The sequence below is a fragment of the Elephantulus edwardii genome, unplaced genomic scaffold (genome assembly GCF_000299155.1).
Source record: "Elephantulus edwardii isolate Elephantulus edwardi_28Jun2011 unplaced genomic scaffold, EleEdw1.0 scaffold00008, whole genome shotgun sequence".
In the NCBI taxonomy this organism is placed as follows: domain Eukaryota; kingdom Metazoa; phylum Chordata; class Mammalia; order Macroscelidea; family Macroscelididae; genus Elephantulus; species Elephantulus edwardii.
In genome coordinates, this window is record NW_006399758.1 from 843,651 (window position 1) to 854,257 (window position 10,607).

The 10,607-nt window shown below is 38.6% G+C and overlaps 1 protein-coding gene across 2 annotated transcripts in view; it reads right to left on the bottom strand.

Moving 5' to 3' along the window:
- Positions 1 to 1,245: 1,245 nt before the first annotated feature.
- The window catches only part of SGK3 (serum/glucocorticoid regulated kinase family, member 3), a 139,080-nt gene continuing 129,718 nt past the window's right edge, over positions 1,246 to 10,607 (bottom strand). Inside the window, exon 15 of one of the 2 annotated variants that reach the window (XM_006880421.1) lies at positions 1,246 to 1,981. In XM_006880421.1, the coding sequence (XP_006880483.1) occupies positions 1,811 to 1,981 (171 nt within the window). In that variant the 3' untranslated portion in view covers positions 1,246 to 1,810. The remainder of the gene's footprint in view (positions 1,982 to 10,607) is intronic. The other variant, XM_006880420.1, reaches the window with a different exon arrangement.

Here is a 10,607-nt window from a genome sequence, read left to right on the forward strand (position 1 = left end):
TGGGGGTGTCAGAGGCAATGAGACTGACACAGGATAGAGCAGGGTTTAGGGCTGTTGTGCATAGGGTCGCTATGAGTCGCAAACAACTCGACGGCACATAACAACAACAACAACACAACATTCATTAATTTAAATAGCAACAGGCATTAATTAGTCATTAATCTTATTCCAATCTTTATTATCTGTATAGTTTTCTTGAGATTTTAGAAACATCAAAATTTTAAGTTTGTTCTGAAAAATATACAATATTGAACTTCTATTTCGGCAGCTCAATTAAGCACTGGCTAGGAAAAAAAAAACATGTACGTTGATTTTAGTTTGCCGTATAATAGACATAAAAATTTGTGTAAAAACAGATCTTCTACAACTTATTTACAGTAATACTAAGTAAACCAAGTATTTACAGTGTAAAATTAGTCTTACCTCTGAAGGAAGTGTCAGAGTATTGGATATAAACAGTATTAACAAAATCAGCTGAACTGCATTTCTGCTAAATATTTTTAAGCCAAAGGAGAACGAGGTGTATTTTATTTTTATGATTTCTTACCCAGGACAAATCCATGGATTGAATGCTGGTTCTTGGAGCAATGAAACCGGGTAAGTAAGCACTTTCACAGTAATGTTTCCTGTACAACTTGAAAAACTTCCAGGTCAAATTGAGAAACAAATCCAAATTAACTCTTATTTTGAAACTTTTCTGTAATTAATCTCTTCTACTGTTAGGAGTATGTAAGTTAATTGCTATGTAATGATGTTAAGTTTCTTGTACTTTTCCAAAGATATGAAATTCTGAATTTGCATCTGCTTGAATTATTTTTAACTGTTGATACATCATAATAAAACTGCATATATTTACAATAGCACAGAATTTGATACACTCTTTTCTAATTCCCAAATAGGTAAAATGTTCTAATTTTCTTTCACTTATTAAAAAATTAGGAAGGCAGTACTGAAACAATTATTTGTAAAACAAAGTCCAACATTTGTAGCTACTAAACAGTGTATTAAACAGTCACAAGACGAAAAACTAATGCAAAAATAAATAGAATATATTTGCAACATAAAAATATGACACAGGAACATTTATTTTTGGCACCACCTATAAAATATCCAGTAGTACTTACTACTTTTGATGTCTTTGGGAATACTCAACATTTAATCTTAACGATTAAATTATTTCCTTTCTTCCAGAGGAAAAAATCATTCACAAATTTGAATTGGTAGCAAAACTTCTTTTTTTTGTAATTACTTAATGATTTACAGAATGGATGGGTTCAAAAGTTTAACTAGTAGCCAGTATGTTAATTATGATTTAGTAATTTAATCCTATTGTGATTTGATTATTCCAAATAGCGTCTTTATAAGGCATGATATAGTTTCTTCTTAAATCACTATATACCAATTGCATAGCTTTAATTTGAAAACAGAAGTCATACAAGAGTTAAAAAAAAGTTATTATTAACTGAATTGAAAGAGATTCTCAAAAAACATTCTAGTTAGGTATATGTTAGTGTAAACATAGAAAAAGACAGTCAATAGCAAAAAAGTTTTAAAAAATAGGTTAATGCTAAGAATAATAGTTTTTAAAGTTTTCATTTAAAATGAGATTAAAAGTTTTCATTAAAAACTTAGCTCTTTGAAATGCCCTATTTTCTTACATACAGCAGAAAATACATTTTTCATAGTTTTCAACATTACATGTAGAAATGAGGCACTGAAGTTAGACAGTTTTCAGATAATCACACAAATAGGAATTTCAGTCCCATCTGTGGGTCTTTATTTGCTTGATGTGTTCTCAATCTCAAACTGTTCACAAAAATAAGTCTTCTGAAGGTGGTGCGTAAGAGAAGCCGAGGAACGCATCATCTGCTTCCAGGACGCTGGCATTCACTATAGAATAGTCAGAAGACACACACACAGAGTATGGAACTGTTTCTTCTGTAAACACAGCATCAAAATTCCGAATATCATCAGGTCCAGCCTAAAACATCAAAATCACACCTTTATTCCACAGCTACAGATTGGACTGTGTCCCCTCAAAATATGTTTCAATCTCACTGGGCTACAATTTTCAGGATTATAAAATTATCCTCCATTTCACAGCCTGATATAATTATCTATGTGTTATAAATCCTAACACCTATGACGTTAAAAAGCAGGGTTAATAAAATTCTAAGTCATTGCTATTAAGTCAGAATCAATTCATAGCTGATTCTCCAGTGGCTGTTCAGAGGCTGTATATCATACAGGAGGAGAATGCTCATCTTTCTCCTATGGAGCAGTTAGTTAGTGGATTTGAACAACCAACTGTCTAGCCACTAGACCACGAAAGCTCCCTAAAAAAGAAAGTCAATTACATTAATGAGGCCGTGTATCAACTACAGCATTAAGTTTTATCTTGAAGAGTCAATCTCTTTTGAGACCTAAAAGAAATGGAACAAACTGAGCAAGAGACCAGGGAGACCTAAGTACCACCAAGAAAGAAGAGCCAGGAGTGTAGCGGGTTGGTGGAAGGTGCCTTATCGAGAGTGTCCTAGATCCATGGGAACAATGATGCCAAGAAACACGTGGATCTGCAAGAAACACCAGGCTTCCCCAATGTTAAAAAAAAAAACAAACCAAAAACACAAACAACAAGGGCTTTACTCTAGAGCCAACACACCAGGAAAGCTTTCACCTAGAGCTGGTGCTCTAAGTGTGGACTTTTAGTCTTCTTCACTGTGAGAAAATGAATGTGTGTTAACACTACCCACTTGTGATATTTTTTGTGATACGTTATATTTGCACCACAACTCAAACTCTTACTCGTATCAGTCAAGTAAAGTCAAATGAACCCATAGCTGACCCTCCAGCAGGTTGGTTTTTTTTTTTTATTTTTATTAAATTTTATTAGTTTCAATGAACACTCACAGAGATTCTGGGCTTTCACTCCTTCACTACCGCACCATTCTCTCTACCCTCCTCCCCAGTTTGTTCTTCTTCCCCGCCATCCGAATGTCTGTTTTAATTGTCCAGTTGCCACAGTGCTTGTCAAAGTCAGTTCTGATTAATCTCCTTTGTTGGTGTGTCCTTTGCCATTCCCTATCACTCCTCCCTGAGAGAGACTTCACCCTGATTCATAAGGAAAAGGGGATGGTGTATTCTCTTAGCTACTTCCTGCTGAAAAGGGACGCTGTCCTCCAGCAGGTTTTGAGGCTGTAAAATGAACAGGAGGAGATTGCTCATCTTTGTTCTGAAGAGCTGCTGATAATATGAACTGCAAGAGAAGCACTGCCTTGGCAGAACTACCAACAGACTAGGCAATCAAAAAACTAAGAATTGGACACCAGAAGTGAGATGCCTCCAGAAATTTCTCAGCAGAGCTGGGCCTATTGAACCAAAGAGTGAGAGAGCTGATTAAACAACTTTGAACCGAGTTTTACTTGCTTAGTGGGATGCTTCTGGATACTTACTGGCACAACTAACTGTTGTCTAAACATGTAAAAAGCCAGGTAAGCCCTAATAGCCCAAGGAGCTGGGGTAGGGTGGACAGGAGGCAGGTCTCAAGGAATCAGAAAGCAGAAGGTTAAGAAGCACAGGAAGCAGAATGCTTTGGTCTTAAAAGGTAGAACTATGGTCTCTGGGGTTGCAAAGAGTCAAATTTTTGGCAATTCTTTCCCATATATCGAGTGTGGAACTGTAATTCAGAGTGTGGGGGACGGGTCAGATTTGCCGCCTGATGCTAAGGCGTTAGGGCTACTAGGCCTAAAGGAAAAGAAAGAGATGTGTTGGGGTTATGGGCGTTTGGTTGTTATTCAACTGAATTAAGAGAATGAGGCCACAGAAAGCAGACTGTAGAATTCCAGTTCCAGTTGGTCTGGAAGGTACAGCAGAAACCCAGGGCTCTCAGAATCCAGTAAGTAGCATGGCCAACACCTGGAATCTGGAAGCCAGGGCTGATGTCTAGATGGTCTCAAGGACTCACTCACTCACTGCTGTTGACTCAAAAATTATTCATAACTGACTCCAGTAGGCTTTCAGAAGCTGCAACTTATAAAGCAGAAGATTGCCCAATTTTTTCCCAAGGAGCTGTTATAGATTCAAACAGTATACCTTCAGGCTTGCAGTGCAACTCCATACCCACTAGGGCACCAGAGCTCCTGCTCTCAAAGAATAGAGGCGTTCTCTCAAGTCTTAAGAATGAATATTAATGGTTTTGCTGGATTTGGGGGCTTGCCTACCCGCAGTTTAAAGACTAAAGCGTGCCTGATTCAGCCATGGTCTTCTCAATCACCTGTTCGGATTCCCAGAGCTGGAAAATGAATAAGAATGGTAAAAGAACTGATGCTTTTGGAGCTGTGGTGCTGGAGATGAGTACTGAATATCCCATGGACTGTCAAAAGAACAGTTATATTTTGGAGAAAATGCAGCCAGAATGCTCTTTAGAGGCAAAGACGACAAAACTTCACCTTTCATACTTTGGACATGTAGTTAGGTGAGGCTTATTCCTTCAACAGGGACATCATTGTTGGAAAGATGGAGTGTCAGTGTAGGAGAGGAAGACTCCCAGAGAGATTGGATTGGCACTGTGGCTTCAGCAATGGGTTCTATTAGTGTGTCACAGATGAGGATGGCACAGGATAGGGCAGAGTTCAGGTAAGACAGGGTCATTAAGCTTTGTACTCGACAGCACCTACCAAGGAGGACAATAACAAGCCCACTGCCATTGAATTGATGTCTGTGGTCTCAAAGGTTTATATTAAAAATGTTTTTCCTAGCCAATAAGTAACTGTTTATTTTGTGTTGTAGTTAATAAGGAGAGAAGATTAGGGTAGGGTACAAGCCCCACCAAAGTAGAGGCTTATATAAGCTCCTGGGGCATCAATGCTAGCTCTCTTTTTAGAACGCCCCTTTCCAGCTAAATTGCTACTGATACTCTAAAATGCTGAGTAGTCTTTGCAAAACTAGCTGCATGCCTAAGGTCATGGGTTGCATAGGAGAATCATCATTCTCTTGATGGACTTGCATCTCTGGTAGACCTTCCAGTGAACCACCAAACTCATAGGACAAAGAGGAGTGAGGGAACTGAATGAATTAACACTTGTTAATGTTGGAAATCATGGAGTTATACACATAGGACAATGTTGAGTGTATTTCTTATAACTAGTCTTCTAATAATCATTTGTTGTTGAAGTTGTTATGTGCCACCAAGATGCTTGAGACTCATAGCGACCCTATGTAAAAGAGTCCTAAACACTGCTCTATCCTGTGCCAACCTCGCCATCTCTGACACACTCATTCCCACCACCCTAATCACAGAGTCAATCCATCTTATCAAGGGTCTTCCTCTCCTGTGCTGTCCTTCCACTCTCCCAAACATGGTGTCCCTCTCCAAGGACCAGTCCTTCTTTGCAACATGCCCAAAGTATGTCAGACGAAGCTTCAGAATTCTTGACTCCAAGGAGGAGTCCGGCTTCACCCTCTCCAGGGCAAACCTGTTTGTTCTCCTAGCAGTCCATTGTATATTCAACACTCTTCTCCAGCACCACAGCTCAAAGGCATCAATTCTCTTTCTATCATCTCTAGTCACTGTCCAACTCTCCGATGCATACCACATAACTGTGAAGACTATAGCCCAGATCAGGTGCTCCTTAGTCTCTAGCTTGATGTCGTTGCTCTTCAATACTCTGAGAGGTCCCTGACAGGTGACTTTCCCAATGCACTTCATCTCTTGATTTCCTGGCTGCTGGTACCAAGAGTGTTGAGTGTGGAACCAAGCAAACTAAAACTGTTAACTATCTCAATCTCTTCACCATCCATATTGATGCTGCCTATAGACCCAGTGGTGAGAATCTTTGACTTCTTGATGTTGAGCTTCAATCCATATTGAAGGCTGCAATCCTTGACCTTCTACAGCAAGCACTTCAGGTCCTCCTCAATTTCAGCAAGCTGGGTTGTGTCATCTGTATAACGCAGGTTGTTGATGACTCTTTCACCAATCCTGATGCCACATTCCTCCTTGTACAGCCCATCATCTCGGATGATCTGTTCTGCATACAGACTGAAAAGGTAAGGAGACCAAACACATCCCTGATGGACCCCCTTCTTGATTTTGAACCATGTAGTGTCTCCTTGTTCTGTTCTGACAACTGCCTCTTGGTCCAAGTATAGGTTTCACATAAGCACAATCTAGGGTTCCCATTCTTCTCAGAGTCAGCTTGTTGTGATCCACACAGTCAAAAGCCTTTGCATAGTCAATGAAGCACAGACACTCCTCTGGTATTCTCTGCTTTCTGCCGAGATCCATCTAACATTAGCTATAATATCCCTAGTACCATACGACCTCTTCTAAATCCAGCCTGCACATCTGGCAGTTCTCTGCTGACATACTGCTCCAATTGTTTTTGTATAATTTTCAACAGAATCTTGCATGTGTGCACTATTAATGATATTGTTTGATAATTTCTGCACTCTATTGGGTCACCTTTCTTTGGAATGGGAACAAATATTGATCTTTTCCAGTCAGTTGGCTGGCTGGTTGCCCTCCAGATTTATTGGCACAACTTAGTGAGCACATCCAGGGCAGCATCTGTTTCTTGAAAGATGTCAATTGGTATGCCGTCAACTCCTGGAGCCTTGTTTTCTGCCAATTCCTTCCGAGCAACTTGGACTACCTCCTTCATCACTGCAGGCGCTTGCTCATGGTATTTCATGAAATTCTTCTATGTCAGCCAATTCCTTCTGATACAGTAACTCTGTGTACTCCTTTCACCTTCTTTTAATGCTTCCTGGATCATTTAACATTCTACCCAAAGTATCCTGAACTATTGTCACCCGTGGCTTTAATTTTTCAACTCCTTCAGCTTAAGAAACGCTGAGCGAGTTCAGCCCTTTTGATTTTCTGACTCCAGCTTTCTACATGTTTCATTATAATATCTTGCTTTGTCGTCCTGAGATGCCTTTTGAAATTTTCTGTTCAGCTCTTTAATATCTTGAATTCTTCCCTCAGCATTTGATTCAGCAACCTTGCAAATCATAGTAGAATTTCTTCTCAGCATTTCCAAGGCTGTAAATTGTCTTTTTTAAAAATAATTTTTTTAATTGTGATTTTAAAGACAGTTTACAAAAAAGTTGGCTTTTCATTCTTTAATTCATTATTGCACATTTTTCTTCCTTCCCCCCTCCCCGTGTTAACATATTTTTTTATTTTCATATCTTCATTTTTAATATCTAGGCTGACTCCTGAGCTCAGGCACCTTTGCCTACAATTGAGCTCCTCTTTTTTTTTTCCTAATGCAACATATTTTTTACAGCATATTTGTTCCATTTAGTTTTCCCCCCCCATTCATTCATTGCTGCACATTTTCCTCCCTGCCCTGCCCACACCCCTCCTCCCCAGTTCACATTTCTCTTTGAAAAGAATAAAAAAAAAGTTCTTTCATTGTTATACAATACTTCCCCCAAGTCAACAGTCCACTTTACTACGCATTTCTTTTTCTGGAATCTTGTCATGAAAATGATACCTAATGATATACTCTTTTTAAACTTTTTTCTCTCTCAACTGTTCCAATGCGGTACACATTATCCCCTCTTTTCTTAGGATCCCCCCAACCCTGATGTCATTCCTGTTTTACAACAATGGCACTGTACAGTATTTGTCCTTTTGTGACTAAGATATTTCACTCAGCATAATGTCCTCCAGGGTCACCCATTTTGTATATTTCATGAGTTCTTTGTTTTTCAATGCAGCATAGTATTCCACTGTGTGAATATACCAGAGCTTCTCTATCCATTCATTTGTTGATGGGCACTTGGGTTATTTCCAACTCTTTGCTATTGTGAACAAAGTAGCAATAAACATAGATGTGCATATATATGCTTGCTTGACAGTTATGGTTTCTTTGGGGTATATTCCCAGTAGTGAAATTGCTGGGTCAAATGGTATTTCTATTTCCAACTTTTTGAGAAAGCACCATACTGTCTTCCATAGTGTTGGCACCATTTTATACTCCCACCAGCAGTGAATAAGGGCTCCAGTTTCTTCACAACCTCGCCAGCAATTGTTGTTTGCTGCTCTGTTGAATTTTGCTATTCTTACTGGGGTGAGATGATATCTCTCTCATAGTTATTTTTTATTTGCATCTCTCTTGGAGTTAGGGATTTTGAACATATCTTCATCTGTTTGTGTGCCATCTGAATGTCTTTGGTGAAGTGTCTGTTCATATTCTGTGCCAATTCTTCAACTGGGTTATCTTCATCTTGTTGTGGTGCTTGAGTATTCTAGGAATTCTAGATATAAGTCCCTTATCTGCTTGAGTATGCTATAAATTCTAGATATAAATCCCTAATCTGACATGTCACTGTCAAATATTTTTCCCTCAGCTTGTGGCTTCCCTTTTTACCCTGTTGGAGAATTTTTTGGATGTGCATAGGGATTTGATTCTTAGAAGGTCCCATTTATCTATTTTAGCCTCTCTTGGTTGTAGGTAAGGCTGTAAATCTTTATTAAAATAGACGCTCTTTCTTTATCTCATGGACTGGCTGTTGAATTTGAATCCAATGTTTAACCCACTGCATCACTATGACTTATTTGTTGATGTGTACCATTGAATTAGAACTGACCCATAGCTGACTCTCCTGTGGGTTTTCAGAGGTCATAAATTGCATAGGAGGAGACTGCCCATATATCTCCCAATCAGCATCTGCTGGGTTCAAACCATGTGCCTTTGGCTTGTCAATATGATTCCTTACCACTAAGACAACAGTCAATTTCAGACTGTAAGATTTGGTAAAAAAATCTCAATTTCTTCTTTTTTGGCTCTAGACGTAAGACCATGTATCTGAATATTATAATGGGTCTTCCTTGTATGTGTATTGATAAGAGCCTATCATTCACACTATTGCATTTCAGGACAGAACTTAAAATTGAATTGACTATGAATGCAACATCATTCTTCTTCAGTTTTACATTCCCAGCATAATATATCATATAATCATCTTATCCAAAGTGGCCAAAGCTGGTCCATCTCATCTAATGCCTAGCATGTTGATGTTCATGCGTTCCATTTCATTTTCTTAAAATTCTTATTTTATACTGGTTTAATTTAAGTTCATAAATGCTGTTTTTCACACCAGATCTTTCCCTTTCCCTTTTCCTATTTCTTCCAGTACCCATCAAATTATGTGATCCTATGATTACCCTACTGCCCATCCTCACCCTTAAGCTCCTACCCTCCACCTCTTGCATCCTCATACACATTTTACTAGTTATCTATTTCTACAATAATGGCCTTATACAGTATTTGTCTTTATGAGACTGAGTTAAGTCACCCTGCACAACACTCTTTAGTCTTTCCCAAGTTAGGTACTGATTTTCAAAATCATGGCTCCTGCACGTTGTGTAGTATTCCATTGTGTACCATCATTTCTCAATCCATTCTATTGTGGTTGGACATTTGGCCTGTTTTCATGTTCTTGTGACAGCGAATAACACTGCTATGAACATGGGTGTACAAATTTCTAATTTTCTTGGGGTATATCCCAAACAGTGGAATAGCTGGGCCATATGCAATTTCTGTGTTCAGCTTTTAGAGGAAGAGGCTAACTGCCTTTCAGAGTGGTTGTACCATTTTATAATCCCATCATCAGTGTATCAGAGTTCCTATCTCACCACATCCTCTCCAAAATTTATTACTTACTGTCCTGTTAAACTTTGCCACTGCTACTAGACTTAGATGGTATCTCATCATGGTTTTGATTTGCATCTCTCTTATTGTCAGAAATTTTGAGCATTTCTTCATGAGTCTGTTAGCCACCTAAATATCTTCTTCCGTGAAAATTCCTTAAATGTCTTTTGCACATTTTGTAATTGTGTGATCAGTCTTTTCCCTGTGGAGGTCCTATAGGATTCTGTAAACTTTTAATATGAGACCTCTGTCCAAAATGGTAGTGCCAAATGTTTTTTCCCAGTCAGCAAGATTCCTTTTCATTCTGTTGGAAAATATTTTTGATGTACACAGGGATTTAATCTTTAGAAGGTCTCATTCATCAATTTCATCCTCTACAAATTGTGCATTTCTCGCTGTATTTGGCAGTCTCTTTATACCACAGACTAGGCCGTCTAAGTTTGATCCCAGTTTGTCTCTGATAAACTATGATTTGAGGCTTTACTCGCAGGTCTCTGATTCATCTTGATTTTTCTGAATGGTGTGAAATGTAGATCCTGTTTTAGCTTTCTGTTCCAGTTTTGCCAGCACCATTTACTGAAGAGGTTCTCATATCCCCATATGATGGGTTTTATTTCCTTGTCAAATATCAGTTGAACATAGATAGATGGGTCCATTTCTGGGTTCTTAATTCTGTTCCATTGATCTATGTGCCTGTCATTGTACCAGTACCATGCTGTTTTGGTTACCACCGCTGTGTGGTAGGTTTTGAGGTCATGGAGTGCTATGCCTCCCACTTAATTTTTGTTTTTCAGAAGTGCTTTGCTTATTTGGGATCTCTTTCCTCTCCAAATAAACTTGATACTTTCCCTTTATATCTCCTGGAGAAATGATTTGGTATCTATACAGGGACTGCGTTGAATGTGTATATTGCTTTTGGTAGGATTTCCATTTCATTTTTTT